At 36.7% G+C, this 19,099-nt stretch overlaps 1 protein-coding gene across 2 annotated transcripts; it reads right to left on the reverse strand.

Moving 5' to 3' along the window:
- Positions 1-459: 459 nt before the first annotated feature.
- Positions 460-7,037, reverse strand: LOC111391209 (transcription factor GTE8-like). 2 transcript variants are annotated; one of them, XM_023016371.1, is made up of 11 exons: positions 6,640-7,037; positions 4,860-6,143; positions 4,696-4,744; positions 4,474-4,593; positions 3,549-3,622; positions 3,328-3,394; positions 2,398-2,478; positions 2,200-2,315; positions 2,051-2,117; positions 1,412-1,542; positions 460-1,330 (listed from the first exon to the last, which is right to left on the reverse strand). In XM_023016371.1, the coding sequence occupies exons 2-11, from the start codon at positions 6,072-6,074 to the stop codon at positions 1,046-1,048; spliced, it is 2,205 nt and encodes a 734-aa protein (XP_022872139.1). In that variant the 5' UTR covers positions 6,075-6,143; positions 6,640-7,037; the 3' UTR covers positions 460-1,045. The 2 variants fall into 2 exon arrangements, with proteins under 2 accessions (XP_022872139.1, XP_022872140.1); XM_023016372.1 differs by having other exon boundaries at positions 4,860-6,083; positions 6,640-7,015.
- Positions 7,038-19,099: the final 12,062 nt, after the last annotated feature.

Here is a 19,099-nt window from a genome sequence, read left to right on the forward strand (position 1 = left end):
ATATTGTTTACCAATACACCATCAAATCTTCAAGTTTCTTGTTTGAATTTACAGATGGAGAGATTTATAGGATCAGCAGCAGGCATGCGGATCCGATTAGAACAGCTGCTGTAATTATAACTCTTGAATCTCGAATGGTTGGGGGGAAAAAAAAAACCAAAATAAACACGTCCTTCGAGAACAATCACAACTTGTGTAATTGTGCTTATCACATAAAAAAGATTAGTTGCTCTGCCTATACATCACAACTTACAGATTTATTTACCAACATATGAGGTAACGAAATTTGACAACCAAATAAAAAATAAATGAATAAAAAAGAAACTCCCAACTTCCATTTTGACACCTCATCAAAGATTACGTAAATGACGATGTACAACAATCATTTTTCAAAAACATTATACAAGAGGTCATGTCATTGCTGGCAATTCGAAACTCCCAATACTTGCCATCAGACATTAGTTCAGCAATTGACAAAAAGTAGAACATTGGTATCATCTGGGATAGAACGAGAAAGTAAAACAAGAAAACTACAATACTAACGTTTCTTCTCTTTTTTTTTTTTTCCATTTTAAATCATGTCCAATACAATTCAATCCCTTACGCGCGTATATAAATTCACTTTGAAAACTCAAGATCAACCATCTCTACTCAATACTAGTCATTCAAGTACCGAGAACAATCTATTGTTCTGCAGATTCACCCCATCCCAAATATATATATATGTATATATTTTTTTTTTCCTTTAAATTTTTCAATTTTTTTTCTTTTTACAGTACTTTCATACATTAAAACAACTGAAACAATGGCACTCACTGTAAATCCTCCCTATATGGGCATTATATCAATGATTGTGTTTTTTTTTCTGTAGCAGTTTGATCTTTCAGGAAAGAAAACCATAGAAACTTCACTTTCAAATGCAGTCAACTCTGAATTCCGAAGTGCAACCTCTTATATTCTACGGAACCCCAAAGTTACTAATGCATTTCTGGATATGAAGATTCTGTCTTTCAGCATATTGCTCATCTAGCAGCAGCTGCTTGAGCTAATAAGACCCCTTGTCAATCTCCCCTTCTTCAACCTCGTCGGTGACGTTCTTCAGAATACTAGGTGGTTCACCTTCCTCCTCCTCCTCATCTACTTTCATATATAAACCGAGCTGTTCCAAAGGATTACTGCTTCCAAACTTGAAACTGCCAAACCCATCCTGTGAGTGATCTGGGCTAGTCTCATCTACTGAGCTAGGTAATTGCTCAGGTAGGACAACCCTCAGCATTTCCAGATCTTCAAGAAACCGAGAATTTTCATTGATTTCAACAGTCTTCTCAATCTAGAAAATAGTGGAATTTTTCGGTCAAGAATGGAGGGAGGAAAAGCCAAACTATTCTGAGATAACAAAAGTTCATCAAACCTTGAGCAATGCCTCGCGAGCAGCTTCTCTCTCTAGCTCTCTCCTCCTCTTGGCTTCTGCTGCAGCATCTGCTTCCGCTTGCCTTTGAGCATCTTCTGCAGCTTTGGCTTCTGCTAGCAACCTTGCCTTCTCTGATCATACAAACAGTAGATTGTTAGTTTTCAGATTGGCGATGTTGAAAACCAATCCCACTATGTTAGCCTAAGCTTTAAAAGTTACTTTATTACATGTCTTCATATTCAATAACTTTCTTATTGGTCAAAGTTGGAAATAAATCAGTTACTTATTTTGCCCCTGTTTGGGATCCATTAATTCTAAAATTCATTACTCTTTTTTTCAATCACATACTACAATAAAATAATATTGCATGTAAATTCAAAACTTTTCCTTTCTTTTTTAACCACACATTCTTCAAAAAATCGTTATTATAAAATACAATTTTTCTCAAAAACTAAATTATAATGGAGCTCAAACAGGTGTTTTGATAATAATTCAATAAAAGCAACTGTTTTTTAATTACAAGCATGAACATAGTTAAGCTTCCAGACAAGAAGGTACCTAAAAATAACTTCAATTTTTTTAAAGCTTAGCCAAACACATTCTGCCATAAAATTTATAGGGGTTGCATAGGTAAACTACCTCTCCTCTTGTGCATCTCGAGCTCCTCTTTTTCGCGTCGTAGTTTCTCAGGATCCCCTTTATCATCCTGCAAGGAGTAGAACAGATCATGTTCATACTGAATAATACTGGAAAGATCCAGTGGCATCTAAAGCAGTCATGTAACTAACCTGGCTGAGTGTCTTTTCTCGAGCTTTTAGTATAGTATCTGCAAATCGTTTTTTCAAGATAGCAGCACGGTACAGCTTCCCGGGGGAAACCTGCCTATCAATTGAAGGACTCTCCCCTGACATGTCAAATGTCATGAATAAGAAAGCATAAGCAGGAAACCAAACTTTTGAATTCTACTTATAACTCCCCATTCTTACCATCCTGATGATCATCTGAATTGCCTGAGTTCGGCTTCACTTGGAAATTTAGTTCAAGCTGGTCAAACCCACTAACTGATTCTGTTCATAGCCATTGATGCAATATCAATAGAAACGTTCTTACATTAGAATGCAATGATAACAAATTAAAAAATAAAATTGGAAAAGAACTTTGAAATGATCAAATTTCATTTCAGTATATAACAGAGGATCCAGTTGACATGCAAAGAAATGAGAATGTTGATATTTTACAATACATCGAGAACACCTTAAATTTAGCTTCTATTGGATAAGTCATGGTAAGGCCACAATGGACAACAGCCACACGTAAACTGATATAGATCCACATGCAGAAACCAAGCAGTTGCAATATTCCCAGTACAAGAACTACCAGACATGACAAATTGATCACTATTCGTCATACGGCTTTTTAAGAATTCATCCAGAAGATCATGCATAGTAGTAGTGTAAAAGTTTCATCAATAGATAGTGTAGATATTAACCAAAGATAGCCTCAGAACAATTTCAAAAACAAAACAAAATCTTGTGACAACCAGACATGACAGAATTTAAACCTTGTTAATGTGTCAAAAACATGTTTCCAAAGTAGATTACTAGAAACTTCAAGTAGCCCTCTATTGAAACCATGAAATTATAATTCATAAGAGAACCTCTCCTACATGATTTTCAAAGTTCATCCTGATTACAAGCAAACACATACCATGGTTTTCATTTGAATGAAGTAATAAACACCTTCAGCAACTGCAGATTTTTCAAGCAATCGCTTAACAGATACAGCTTAAACAAATATGAATTGACAACAATCTCCCTTCTCCACAAAGATTGGACACTTAATTCTAATGACATCGAAAGGAAATCATGCATGGTAATGAGATCTAAAAAAACAATAATAACTACTGAAAAACTCACGATTTCCATCCACTACATCATCAGCAACTGCCTTTTTATCTAGTTCTGAAGTATAACTCCCATGATCCTGAAATTGTATTGTAAATAGCTGAGACAAAATCTAAATTCATCTAGCAGCATCTTGGAACAAGTTTTTTTTTACATCAAATACTTGAGTCTGTGCAGACACATTATAATTATTAGAGAACTAAAAAAGGAAAACAAATATGCATCTAATATACCTTTGTCAGCTCTACTGCTGCAGAACCTTTCGAAGATTCGGATTCTGTGTCAGATGCATTCCTATAATTAGGACCTGCAAGAAGAGTATATCACCAACCACCATGACAATTTAAAATAATGTAGAACCATAAAGTCGAACTACAAAAACATCAGAATAAAAAATGACAACCTCAGAAGCTCGTAGAAAGATATTATTATCTCATGCTATAATCATATAATACGGGACAAGCCAACTTGCCAACAGGGGGAAAATAGCTAACCACAAGTACAAATCTCGGGCCTGCTTGATCAACACCTTATCTCTTCTCAAGATAAAAACTAACCTTCTCATCAAGTAACACAAATATGAGAACTTAATTATGTAAGCGTGAATTATGCCCACCACAATACCAGTATCATCTTTAAAAGATACTTTAACCCTTTTCTTCAGTCACCACTCGTTATGTTTTTGTTGATTAGAAGCGAACTTATTAAGAAGAAAGAACTGTAGATATGGAGGACAATAAGCTTGCAACGATGTCTTCCAAAATGGTAACAACTTTGAGATAAATTATTAGCATTCATGTTAAACAACAAAGGTTCATATCATCCAAGAGTCACAAACTTGTGACAGCTACTGCATTTGGTTGTCAAAAAGGTGCCTCCCCCTTCATTTATTAGCAGACAGAGCCAAAATTTGTAAAATTGACCAGTGCAAACAATCTTCATGAATTACAACTCCAAAAGGACTTCATCCCACAGGTTATTAATAATTTAATATGATGCTTCAGATCAAACTTATGCGAAATTAATGTTTATGTCGCATTTAACCAACAAAACTTCCAAACAAGTCCCTCTAATAAAGAGGGAGGAAGCGTAAGAGAGACAACAGATTAAATTAGCATACATGTCCAACAAATTAAGCCATATTACAACAAAATATACCTGCTTCATTACATCTGTTGCTTCCCATCCCAGTATCTTGATCAATCTCAACCGGAGGATAGCTGGAGACTGGAGGCTCATCTCCACCAATATCAACACCCCCGTAGATAATTTCATTTCCTACAAGTTTCCAGAATAAGAGAACAAAGTGTGAAGTGAGAATCTCACAGGCAATTCATGTAATAGGATTGCAACAGAGATCCAAAATAAAAGAATTAGAACCTTTGTCTGCTAGCATCGATGAATTGCTGGGCCCTGATTCATGTAGCATCTGAAAGAGATGGGAAGCAAAACACAAATAATTCTTGCTTGCATATGAACGATGCGCCAAAAGAACTGAATTTTGTTAAAAGAGAAAACAACAAGTACAGCAGATAATAAACAACCTCTATTTCACAGGCTTCAGATTTTGCAAAGTTGTCTTGTTTCTCACGCAAATGATCATCTAGGAGCTTCCGTAATGTGAATAGCGTGTCATCTCCGAGATCATCAATATCGATCTCAATCTCACATTCCTCAGAATCCCCTCTTTTTGAACTTTGTGCTCCCAAAAACTCGATGATATGATTTGGTAGATCCCCCAACGAAGCTTCCAATTCAATGCTTAATTTGTGTTTCTCTTCATCAGTCATTTTCCTCTTGATTGGTTCTTGTATCGCTTCATGCTGCATTGAGCATACTTTCCTCTTCTTCAGGGGGGTCACTTGTTTGGCTTTTTCTGTTTCTTTGTTTATGATTGATTTTTCAGGTATGCACACACCACCATTTACAGCGAGTTTTTTCTCAAATGCTTTCCATCTTACTTCAAAAAACTTACTCAAGGTGTCCGCCATGATGTGGACATCATTTCCTGGTGGATTATAGGTCTTGGCGTTGGTAAATGTGAGCCTGACATCAGCAAGAAAGTCTAGCGGGCTAGCATACTTCCCTGAAGCAAGCTTACTCTTAATTGTCCCCAAATCCATTGGGTTTTTTATAACATTGAAATAATCAGGAAGGTTTAGTTTGACTACATCAACAGGGGAACTGAACACCCACCCAAACCGATGTGACATCAACTTATTCAATAAACTCTCACAATTTTTAAAGATCTCCACGTTCTGGTTCGCAGTTTTATGCTGCTCCACAGACTCAAATCTTCCTGTAATACCGCGTTTCCAACCACGCCCTTTCCTCCCTGGCCCATAACCTAAAGCTGAGGATTTCTTTGCAGTGCCAAATGGAGGGCCCTTTTGTTTCGCACTGCTACAGCTGAGGATATCACTAGATGATGAAACTGTTACAGCATTTGGCAATTTTGTCCTGTATGACTCAACTTTGTTTTGGAGAAACCGAATCTGCTCGAGTTCTGATGTCAGCCGGAGTGCTAAGTTCTTTCTCTCAGATGAAGACAATTTGGACAGAGGAACTACCTGAATAGGCACAGCAAAACCATCTCGCGAAGCAGAATTCAGATCTATCCATTTTCGCATAGGTACAGTAGAATCCTTCGATAGAGTAATTTGGTTGTCAATTCCCCCTGAGCTACCAGATCCTTCCGATTCATACTGAGGAGCAAAACCAGTAGCATATCCAGGAGGGAACCTATCCTTCTTAGCCATAGTAATCCCCTGAAATTCACTCCACCAAATTAATCAATCTCCTTGCCCAGCTGAGCAATATAATTGTCACTGCATAAAACCAATGCACCACACCGATTTCTTAAATCCACCAAAAGATCATAAATTTACATTATTCCTACATAAATAAACCTTGTAACATTTCAACGATCTCAGCAACTATACAATAATTTTCACATCCCCATAGTCAATCTGAATTAAACAAGTATTTAGTTTTGACGTTGAAATGAATTAAACCTCATGCTTGTACATTGAATACTACTAATTCAAGTAATTAATCACAAAGATTTTTTACTCAAATTCCGTTTATGATTCTCTCAGAACTTTCATTTCTTTTCCTTTCCTTTTTTAGTGAATCATTCTCCCATACTTACAGATTATACTAACTTCAGTAACCTACTTACTGCCAAAAGCTTTCTTCTTTTCCTTAACCTTTTTAGTTAATCCACCCTCCCATACTTACAGATCATACTAACTTCATTAACCTACTTACTGCAAAATTACAGCAATTCACGGTACAAAAATCTAAAACCCTGTGCATAATTACCTTGACTCAAATACCCTTCGAGTTACAAGGAACAAATTTTCCTCCGCAAGCTTGCCACACAACAAAAGTAATTAAGAACTTCTTAATCAAGAAGCCAGCAGTGAAACCCTAATTTTATAAGCTCAAACTAAACCGCCAGAGTAGCAAATAAATAGGCAGATAAATAGAGAAAATCCCAGGCTCTCGAAACCCTAGAGTAATCAAATTCTCACTGAACCAGAGGGAAATTCTTCAAATCACAAGTAAAAAACCCTAATCACAGGACGAAGCTCCCCGAAGTCTTCCACCTTCCAATCCACACAGCACACACACTATTATGCAACAAATATAGAGAGAGAGAGTGGTAAAATTGCTCTGTTTGTCGTTACTTATAGAACCTCATAGTCTGGAAATTTTGGGCCGTATAATATCAGTTTCGGCTATATCAACGGTATGGCAGTGTGTGAAATTTCAGCCGCTCGATCTGGATCTGGCGAGTAAGAAGAGCCCAGGTACGTTGAATCCGATATTTTAGAGCTGCGGTATCTAATTTTCAGAGAGTTATGATAACATTACCACTCGGTGAGTCATATCAAATTACAATGAGATCAGAGCAATCGGGTTTAGTCAAGCGGCGATCTGATTGGGTGGGTGATCATTTGATTGTATGAGAGCGAGTGAGTTTATCAAACCTATTCGAACGTCTAGAAGCTGCTCGTCCGCGTCAGCTTAAACTGTATTCACGCGTCAATTGCGCGGTTTGGATTTTAGTGCAAATTGCAAGTGGTTGCCACGAAATTAAAAATAAAAATGTAAATGGCTATAACAATTCACATTTCACACTCTTGCTTAGACATCTACGCTACATCAAAATGGGAAAAGGATCAAGAAAAAAAAAGTTGAATACAGCTAAATCGACAATGAAAAGTTAAATAAAAAAATAAAAAGATTGAATTTTGGGAGTGAATTGGTACGTTTTTGTGATTAAATTAGTAGTTTAATACGTTTTATTGTGTGATTAAATTTTGAAGTTAATTATTTTGATTTGATAGTTATTTCAATGATTTTGAAAGTTTTTATTTTAATCATGTAACTTTACAGAATTTTAATTGCATAAAAGTCATCAACCTTTTTTTATTACCACATTTATATCTTTAATCTATTTCTTCATAATATTCTAATTTTTAATATTTCATTAATCGAAATATGTTGTCCTTAATCATGATTCTCGTTCAAAGATATTATCACATGCTTCAAAATGAGGATTAAATATCTAATTGCATTTTCTCATTACTATTATTAGCAACAACGGCAGTATTAGTGGTAGTAGTTTGCTTATTCAAAAGTACAATGGGCAAATGAATCTTTTTGCTTTATTTTAATGAAAATTTTGGATAAAAATTGTAATTATGAACAATTTACATTAATTTCATAATAAGAATGCATGAAAAAAGTTTGAGTCATAATTGTAATAATGTGTGAATTTTATGAACATTTCATGCAATTAAAATTTAATATAGCTATTAAAAACTAGGGTATGAATATTTTTAGCCTTTTCATTTCTCATTAAACTAGTTAATTGAATCCAATGTTGGCAGCTATGCCCCTTTTTTATTAAAATTTAATTTTTTTTAGTAGATTTTGAAAAAAATTGATAGAATGTTTGATTGGAAAGTTGTAGGTCACCTAAAATATATGATTAAAATTTATTGTTGATTTTGATTTTAAATTTTAAGTCACGTGAAACTGGGGCTAAAAATTTATAGATTTCAATTATTTTTATCCCATACAACTCAATAGTGATATTTATTTGTACATGACTTTTATCTATGAAATAGAATTTAAAATTTTTTTGTTTTATACATTGATTACATACAATATAATGTGAGCAGACTCAATTCTAGCAAAATATCTTATTTTCCGTTTACACATGAAATAATCTATTTTTTCTTGCTATAGTATCATTATGTCTTTTATCCCCTCTCCCTTAATCATTCATTACTGTTCATTTAGGAATTCCTCCTTTTCACACTTGAAGTGGGTTTGCACGGTTAAACTTCTTTTTCCTATTTACTAGGTCCATTTCACTAGGCCTAAGAGGTTTTCTGTTCACTTTGGTTATGTTTTTCTTATCACTTTTGATTCATCATTTCTCACGCTTCTTCGAACATAAACCTTAGATATCTACCTTCCTCTAATAATTTTCAATCAGATACTCCATAGAAATCTTTGGTTCATTCCAATGTTCCAAAGTTATGGTGTCGGCCTCACGCTTCGGCCTCACGCTTGTTCAAACATACATCCAAGCAGTCTACTATCCACTTATTCAGATTTTCCATGGAAACGATTGTTTCTCGTCGATCTTTCAAACTTTTGGTGTCGTTTTGCAAATTTGTATTAATTTTACATACTTCTTCGAGCACATTTCCACAGAAATCATTGGTTTTTATCAATTTTCATAAATTTCATTTTTGTGTGGTCAACTATACGTTTTTGTCAAAACGGTGAGAAATCCAAAAAGATTGTTGATGATACAAATCGGATCAATAAATCCTATTCACTTCTGAAACTCGCTAATTTGGATGTACAAATTGGATCAAGAAGTGAAATAACTATTTGAAGTGAGATATTTGAATTGCATGACTTATTCTTCAAATGAGAGGACATTTATATATATATTCTTCCAAACTTTGAGGTAATTTGGTCATTTTGAGAAAACGACAAATGGAGGTTCCTTATTAGCTATCTTTTAACTGATTCGGTTAAATGTCACGCTTTGCTAATATGCCCACATGCCTTTATTTACGGCCCGTAGCCAATTTGGATATGAAAAATGGTTTGTAATCCTTCGGCGAGGCTGTTTTTTCTTTGTTCCCCTCGCACATGGCTATGCATTTAGCCTAATAGCTAGCTGGGTTCGCGAATTACACTTCGAAGGTTAACAAATAATCGTATAGGTTCGATTTTAATATTTATATTAAATCTAGGACTTTATTTATTGTATGCTATTATCACCAAAGCTATTGGGGTTCTTCTCCTCGCCTTGCTCATTCATGCTTGTTGGGGGAATATGGAAAACATGCTGACGACCACTTATTGTTTTATGCACAGATGGGTCTTATTTGCATTTTTCTTCGGTAGTAGCCCACAACTCTTGCGGACGCATTCTTGGTATTTACATTAAATCTAGGAACTTATTTGCCATATGCTATGATGAGCAAAGCTATTGATGGTTCTTCATCTTGCCTTACTCATTCCTGCTCGTAAGGGAAAATATGGAGAACGTGTTGGCAGTCACTTATCGTTTTAATCGCATATGGGCCTTATTTGCGTTTTTCTTAGTTAGTAGCCAATAACTATTTTAAACATACGTCGGTTGCATATGACTTAGCCAGTTTGTCTTGAAATTGTATTAGCCACATGTTCATTTTGGACGATTATGATTCTTACTATCATTTTTAATGGCTAATATGTCTTCACCAGAATCTATAATTGTCATAACTTGGTTGGTCGTTTTTACTTTGTAGCCTCATTACTTTCAAGCAAATTTCTTGCCTTAGTACTTACTGTTTCTTTATCCTTTTCTAACATCTTTCATGCAATGTCTTCCTAAACCAGAGACAGATAGGGGGGCTGGGCTGGGCTGGGCTGTAGCCCCCCCCAGACCCAAGAGGTTTTTTTTAAGGTATTTTTTATTTTTTTTGATAAAAAATCAGTTTTTTATGTGTAAAAAAAAAAAAAATTTCCCGCGTAATAGCCCAGTCTTGGATCCAATTCTGGATCCGTCCCTGTCCTAAACTGACCTTCAAAGCGTGTCTAATAGTACCGATCCTAGGAGTTCTAGTTTTAGATGTGAAATTTCTATCACTCTAATGTGCAGTTGATCTTAAAGAGAATGTTAGGAACGTTTTTGAAGCTTCAAAAATCTTTAGTAATCTCCCTGAACAAGGCCAAAATCATGATCCTTTTTAACATTCCTAATGACATAGAACTGTTATGTCCTAAACCATTTCAAATGGCGGATCATCCATTCCAAGCTGCGTACCTATTCAAAGCATTCATTGGATATGGGGCTCAGGATTTTCTTTCTTCACTTTTTTAGTGAGACTCTTGTATCTTTAGATATGCACCTCCACAACTTGCTCTAAGTGGATGGGCCCAACTATCCGAGTCTTTTTGTTGCAGGGATCCGTAGGTATATCAAGAAAACTTTCACCAAATATATTTTGTTTGATGTATCATCCCAGGCCTTTGGATAATACTTTGAACTCCCAAAACGTTCTCCTCGTTTTTCCAGGGCCTGCTCAGAGTTGGTAATCTCTCCTGACCAAGTGAATTTATGGAAAGAAGGTTTCTTCTTTGTTCAATGTAGCCGGGAATTTCAACATAGTAATCCTCATGCTTCCATTGTTATGCTTCAAGCTTATAGTAGGTACTGTGAATGTTAATTCGTTGTTTGTCTTTTCATTTGGATTTTGATGTTCTAACTGTGGTGATTTGGTATAGAAAAACATGTTTTGTAATTTATAGTCGTACTCTTGATAAACTTTGTGGCCTGCTAGTCCTTATTTCTACTTAGTTATTGTTATCATTTTGTTTCAATACCTTCTCCATTTTATGTTTTTAGTGAGTTTGACCTCAATGCGAACATTCCCAAGTGTTAGAGAATATCTTCGCCTACGAATTCAAGCTCTGGAGAATTTAGAACGGTTAGCTATATTCCTTTTGGGGATTCAACCACCTAAGCTACCCCCGAAAGGGTTAGGGAGACTACAATGCCTCGTTGTTGATGTTTTTGTTTTAGGGTTGTCATCTTTAGAAACTATATTTTCCTCCTCGCCCATCCATGTTGGAAAATGGAACGAGTCCAGCGGATTTGGGCAAAGTTTAGTCCTACCAACTTCTTCTTCCCTTAACTTTAAATCTTTCTTTGGTACCCTCTATCATGATGAGTTACATGTCAAGATTTTATTCTCATTTATTCCTTTTGTCATCCGGATTGTCTGGTTGTGTTACACCTATTTTAATCAACCATATGAGAAATTGGCCAAGGACCTTATTTTTACGCAAAGGAGAGAGATGATTGATGCTAATCTATCGCGAGCCGCGGTATTATTCCAAGACTAATAGGCAAAGTATGAGCTTTGCATTAAGCGGGTCAACATCTTAAATTGAAAGATCCAATCTTTAGAAGAAAATTGTGAAACTAGGTGTAGCTGAAGAAAAAAAATCAAAATATAAAAGCATGTGCTAAAGCACTGAGGAGTATGATATGGTTTGATCTACTATCTTCGACGACAATAGGAAATTAGCCTCAAATTTGATGCTGATTCAATTGGATAACATATTCTATTGCAAAAGAAGAAATTGTAAAATTAAAAGCTGAAGAAAATGCTTCAAATGGCTAAAATTGATTATTTCCTTACAATAAAATATGGTACCCAAACACGGGATGAATTGATTTCACTCCGTAAAAAATTAGATGTAACAAAGCTAAACTTTTTATTGCGGAATCTGCAGCTACCGAAAAAAGGCTTATGATGCTAAACTTGTTAAAGATCCATGCAAGAAGGGAGAACTAAGTTCTCGATATTATCAAGAAATTTTATCCTATATGAAACCTAGACTTTTCAGAGGTTTGCAAAGAGGATGTTAGTAGCACCTAGTGTCCAAAGTTTCTCTGTTAGCCTCTAGGACTTCATATGTTTTTCTCCTTTCCGTTAAACTTTTCTCATCTGTGGATTTGCTATTATTCCTCAATACAAGATTACTGTTATGGATGAGTCAGCTAATGTTCATAGCAATCGATGGCCTTTTTAGCCATTTATTCAATTTAGAGGAATGTATATAACGCCATTGGTATTTTTATTGTCTGTTCTCTTTTTGGTTTATATATGAGTACGTGTTACATTGTTCACTTGTTTTGATATTGTGTTGCTACTGCCTTGCATATTTGTATGTTCTAGTCGATGGTTATACTTTGCATAGTTGTAAATAACTCTATAATGTAACTCATAAGATGTATACCATACGATGTTATATCACTAACAAAATATATTACTGAAACTATTAAATCATGATTTTTATTCATAAGTACTTTTTTGTGTAACTACACGCTTATAGTAGGTACTGTGAATGTTAATTCGTTGTTTGTCTTTTCATTTGGATTTTGATGTTCTAACTGTGGTGATTTGGTATAGAAAAACATGTTTTGTAATTTATAGTCGTACTCTTGATAAACTTTGTGGCCTGCTAGTCCTTATTTCTACTTAGTTATTGTTATCATTTTGTTTCAATACCTTCTCCATTTTATGTTTTTAGTGAGTTTGACCTCAATGCGAACATTCCCAAGTGTTAGAGAATATCTTCGCCTACGAATTCAAGCTCTGGAGAATTTAGAACGGTTAGCTATATTCCTTTTGGGGATTCAACCACCTAAGCTACCCCCGAAAGGGTTAGGGAGACTACAATGCCTCGTTGTTGATGTTTTTGTTTTAGGGTTGTCATCTTTAGAAACTATATTTTCCTCCTCGCCCATCCATGTTGGAAAATGGAACGAGTCCAGCGGATTTGGGCAAAGTTTAGTCCTACCAACTTCTTCTTCCCTTAACTTTAAATCTTTCTTTGGTACCCTCTATCATGATGAGTTACATGTCAAGATTTTATTCTCATTTATTCCTTTTGTCATCCGGATTGTCTGGTTGTGTTACACCTATTTTAATCAACCATATGAGAAATTGGCCAAGGACCTTATTTTTACGCAAAGGAGAGAGATGATTGATGCTAATCTATCGCGAGCCGCGGTATTATTCCAAGACTAATAGGCAAAGTATGAGCTTTGCATTAAGCGGGTCAACATCTTAAATTGAAAGATCCAATCTTTAGAAGAAAATTGTGAAACTAGGTGTAGCTGAAGAAAAAAAATCAAAATATAAAAGCATGTGCTAAAGCACTGAGGAGTATGATATGGTTTGATCTACTATCTTCGACGACAATAGGAAATTAGCCTCAAATTTGATGCTGATTCAATTGGATAACATATTCTATTGCAAAAGAAGAAATTGTAAAATTAAAAGCTGAAGAAAATGCTTCAAATGGCTAAAATTGATTATTTCCTTACAATAAAATATGGTACCCAAACACGGGATGAATTGATTTCACTCCGTAAAAAATTAGATGTAACAAAGCTAAACTTTTTATTGCGGAATCTGCAGCTACCGAAAAAAGGCTTATGATGCTAAACTTGTTAAAGATCCATGCAAGAAGGGAGAACTAAGTTCTCGATATTATCAAGAAATTTTATCCTATATGAAACCTAGACTTTTCAGAGGTTTGCAAAGAGGATGTTAGTAGCACCTAGTGTCCAAAGTTTCTCTGTTAGCCTCTAGGACTTCATATGTTTTTCTCCTTTCCGTTAAACTTTTCTCATCTGTGGATTTGCTATTATTCCTCAATACAAGATTACTGTTATGGATGAGTCAGCTAATGTTCATAGCAATCGATGGCCATTTTAGCCATTTATTCAATTTAGAGGAATGTATATAACGCCATTGGTATTTTTATTGTCTGTCCTCTTTTTGGTTTATATATGAGTACGTGTTACATTATTCACTTGTTTTGATATTGTGTTGCTACTGCCTTGCATATTTGTATGTTCTAGTCGATGGTTATACTTCGCATAGTTGTAAATAACTCTATAATGTAACTCATAAGATGTATACCATACGATGTTATATCACTAACAAAATATATTACTGAAACTATTAAATCATGATTTTTATTCATAAGTACTTTTTTGTGTAACTACACTGTATCGTGTCATAATAATTTGTTACGAAGGGCGTGCCTATGCTTGCCCCTTACAGTTTTTGGATTGTAAAGGGATGGATTTCAATCCAATTTTCTTTGACGGAACATTGTTTACCTTCACATCATTTTGCTCGCGAGAATAACCCCGCCTTTACTCATAGTTTTGTTAATGAAATGAGTCTCAACTTTGAATGTGAAAACATTGGCAGGATTAACCTTGCTAACAGTATGAATGTCATAATAGATGGAAAGAGGCTTACCTTTCGACTTTTCATTTGCAGATTGTTATGGCCATGTTTCAAGTCACTTTGGTTTTACAATTTTCTCATTCATGCTTCCTCTAGTACTTGTAAAACATCTTTACTGGCAGATAGGTTTTTCAACCTCTCTCTCATAGCACTAGATGTTTGCTTTCCTACAAAAGAGTTTTCAAGCATGTTTCCTCAATAATCAAGGTGGTATTGATCAGCGAAGCCCTTGGGGCTGCTTTTCTCAAAGTGTTGAAATAACATTCACGTGTCGTTGCTTGATCTTCTTTAACAGTGGCTAACCCTTTTGGAGTTTTGAATTTTAAGCATAGATGATGGATATGAGTAACATCTTTCAACTGTTTTAAATCGAGCCTTCCGAGGATCCCGTTGTATACGGACCCACTATCCATGATTAGGAAGTCCATGTATTCGTGGAATACAGTTGTCCTCTAAGGATTAGAGTGTCTCCAGTAAAGAAGTAAAGGGATTCAGCCATTGGTACCCAAGGATGATCTACTTGCATTTGGTTAAAGCACTCCCAAATAATATTAATATTAACAGAATTGTCATTATCCATCAACATATAGTTAAAGCCGTTGCGAGCTATTATAGCCTGAACTACCAATGTATTACATTAGGGAATATATAAATCATTGTTAATCACTATTACTGAAAACTATTGGAAGAGATGCAGATTGGGAATTACTTCAAATCCAGAAGTTCTCCAATGTAGCCAGCCTTCTTGATAGATTGAACATAGTTTTTTTAGGCGTTTGTTTTTTTTTTTCCCATCAACGTAAGGACCTTGAATGATTGTCTGGATCTATCTTATTAAGTTGGGAATGTTGGTTGCCTGTTGGTGGCGAGGGGTCTTTATGCCTTGATCGAATTCTGGAACCTTGTCTTTTAGTACTTGAATTAGAGGCTTTCAGTTGTCAGATCCTTTATATACCCCGACTTGTTGATCTCGCAACTTCATCATCCTTATGACCTTAAAGCCATTATCCATGTCATAATCCATGCTACATTGAATTTTATAAAATTTGACCTTATGATTATTAGAGAATGGATATGCTTCGCCTATTACTTGAGAATGAGCTAGAAAGATCATATGTACTTTCCTTTTCTGATCATTGAGGCATGATACTGATGCTTAGTCTAGGCATATACATCGAGGCCTTTCCTTTCAAAACTCGCCCCTACTCCACCTTTTTGTATCTTCAGTTTAGATCTCATTTGGAATCAAATTTACTAGCTAATGGTAAGAGGCTGGATTTTGTTGAAAACATCCCACTAGAAGAGAGTTTCCATAAGTAATTTGTTTCATAAGGCATCCCTAGCCTTCTCATCTGAAATAGTTTCACAAACGATCAACTTCACGCTAAAACGTGTAAAGTCGCTTTTAAGGGACTCTCCTCCTTCTTGACGCATGTTATCAAGCCTCGTAACTATGGCTTGTTCCATCATGCTCCTTGCAAATGTCCCTAAGAAAGTTTGCTTCAGTTACCGCTAGCTCAGAATTGAACCTAAAGGCAACTTTCTATACCACCGCTTAGCCGATCCATCTAAAATGAGATGAAAACCTTAGCATTTAAAGACAAGACTTGCCTTCTTCAATTACATTTGTGTCATGTACTCACATAAATAATACATCACATCACATCTCTTGCTATTGTATTTGTCCATGATTGAACTGATGAACTTATCTATGATAGACTCCTCATTGATCTCCCTAGAGAATGGGAAGTGTTTGTCATTGTCATCGAATTTATACGACCTATGTTGACCTCGTAAAATGGACCCTTCATGTGGCAAACCGATAGCCACTCCACGTAATCCTCCCCATGCACAATAATGAACGGCTGGAAGCACACGGTCGGGATCAATGGGGGTGGTGGCAACCGTATACACTTCGACGATCAAGTCAATGATCGATGATTGAAACAGTGCTTAAATTGTACAAGAGAGTGGGAAGAAGAATAAATTTTCTTGAGTGTGGAGAGCAAAGTCTAGTATGAGTTTCATTACCTTTGTCTCTTACCAAACCTTGGGTATATATAGATAAGGAGCACCGCTGGATATGAAATACATGTATACATCTAATGGTGTGAGACGTCTTGTCGTAGGAGTCAATCAGCCGCGTTTAGGATGGGCGGGTAATTAATTCTCCTGAGTTAAGTTGACATAAAGTTGATATGTCACATCAACTAGACGCATGGAAATGTTACATCACTTAATCCATGGGGATAGAGGATCCTGACATAGATATACTTCTTAAACTGGCGGTGGAGGGATTTGTTAAGGGATCACCTCGGAGTGCCCAACGCTTTAGTTTCAGGGGACGCTTCGGTCGCTTTAGTAGATTTAGTTTGTGATGTATATGCCTTGTAGTGCGTCAAGTTGGAATTCGATCGAGGTTTACATCACTTCAGAGCCACTTCGTAGGGACATGTGGCACCTCGTAGGGGAGTGGGCCTGACGTGCCGAAATGGTTCGGTGAGGGACATAACAGTGGTCCCCCCAAGTTCAGGCATGAATATTCATATCATGGGTGAACTTGTTTGTTCGATTATGTTGACCTTAGAGAGAGGAGACTTGTAGTACCTGATGAAGTATTAATGCCAAAGGGCGAAGTGAGTAGATGTATTGAAGGCTTTGTGGCTGGAGTGTATTGTTAAACCAAGGTGATTTGTGAAATGGGTCCTTTTCGTCAGTAGTTCATCGATTCATGAAGGGCAATTAGCTTTTGCTCAAGGCGTATGAGCCATGATTTGCATATGAAAGGAGCTCATCTAAAGCCGTTGTATTGTCCCACAGGGGACGATGCATCGGGAGATGGCTAAAGATTTGTAATGCTTGGGGACACAACGACCGAGGTGATGACCCATAGAGGACTCCATCCCAAGTGGATCAAAATTTGTAAAGTGGAGTGAAGAGCTCATCTACAGTCGTTGCGTTACCCCACAGGGGGCAACGCATTGGGAGATGGCTAAAGCTTTATAAAGTTTAGAAACGCAGCGATCAAGGTGATGACTCAGAGGGGACTCTGCGTTAGGTACATCGAGACATTGTAAAACTGAGTGAATAGTGATGTGCTAACCCATAGTGGACGACGCATTTGGACAGCTAAAGCTTTGTAAAGCTTGGAGAAGCAGGGATCGAGACGATGACCCACAGGGGACTCCGTGTCAGGTGCGTCGAGATTGTAAAGCTGAGTGAAAAGCTCATCTGCCACCGGTGTGCTGACCCACAGGGAACGACGCATTGAGAGATGGCTAAAGTTTTGTAAAGCTCGGGGACATAGCGACTGAGGCGATGACCTATATGGGACTCCACGTCAGATGCGTTGAGATTGAAGCTGAGTGAGAAGCTCATTTGCCACCGGTATGCTGACCCACAGAGGATGATGCATTAGAAGATGGTTAAAACTTTGTAGGGCTTAGAGACCTTGCGAACGAGGTGCCTTAAGAAAGCTGAGGAGCTTGATTTGAAGTGCCTTATTCTGAAATTAATCGATATGACAATTGTCGCGTATTTCCAATGCCCCAGTTGGGTGCGATGCCCATTCCCAAAAAAGGCTGTTGCGGCTACTTATTATAGACGACTATTGTAATTTGAGGAGACACGTTTGGGGCTTGCGTGGGAGTTACAGCCCGATCTCAGGCGTTGATCAAATCTGACGTTTCATTTCAACAATCTAGATTTGCGATGCAATGAACGGCCCAGATCAATGGCATTTGAATTCAATGATGGAGATCGTCTGAGGTTTTCTATAAAACGGGGACTTAGTGTGTTTTTCAAGATTTTTATTCTTGCATTCTCAAAAAGTTCTCTTGCTCCCAAACCTTTGCAATTCCAACTTTTTCAAGGTTTCCTGACGACTTTCAAGCTTTTCTGGTGATTTCTACACTGATTTCAGACTTTTCGGTCATGGAGCATTCCCTTATTCTAATTTTAGTAAATCTTTTGCAAGTTTTTCATAATTACTTTCAAGAGAAAATGGCTAGTGGGTAGTCTGGAAGGGAGCTGGAAATAGTAGGGGTGGACCAACCTACATTGGCGACCTCCTCAGAACTGTCCGAGGCAATATTAGGAGGAGAACCTTTGGAGGCGACCTGATAGACCAATAGATACTTTTGTACACTGGGAGGGCATCTGATTACCCTTCCAAGTTGAAAATAGTCGACCTGGATAGACTTAGGACTGAATATAGAATCCCAGACAGTGTGGGTTTAATACTATCGGGGTCGGATGAGCGAGTTCGCTACCTGAGGGTGGGGCTTAGGTTACCTATTCACCCCTTTTAGATATATATTAAGGTCCTATGGTATAGCCCCAACCCAGTTGAATTCGAACTCCTGGAGCTAGATGGTGGGTTCATGGATGCTATGGAAGGAGGCATCCTATGGGGTAGAGATGCC

This window comes from Olea europaea, unplaced genomic scaffold (assembly GCF_002742605.1).
Source record: "Olea europaea var. sylvestris unplaced genomic scaffold, O_europaea_v1 scaffold764, whole genome shotgun sequence".
In the NCBI taxonomy this organism is placed as follows: Eukaryota; Viridiplantae; Streptophyta; class Magnoliopsida; order Lamiales; family Oleaceae; genus Olea; species Olea europaea.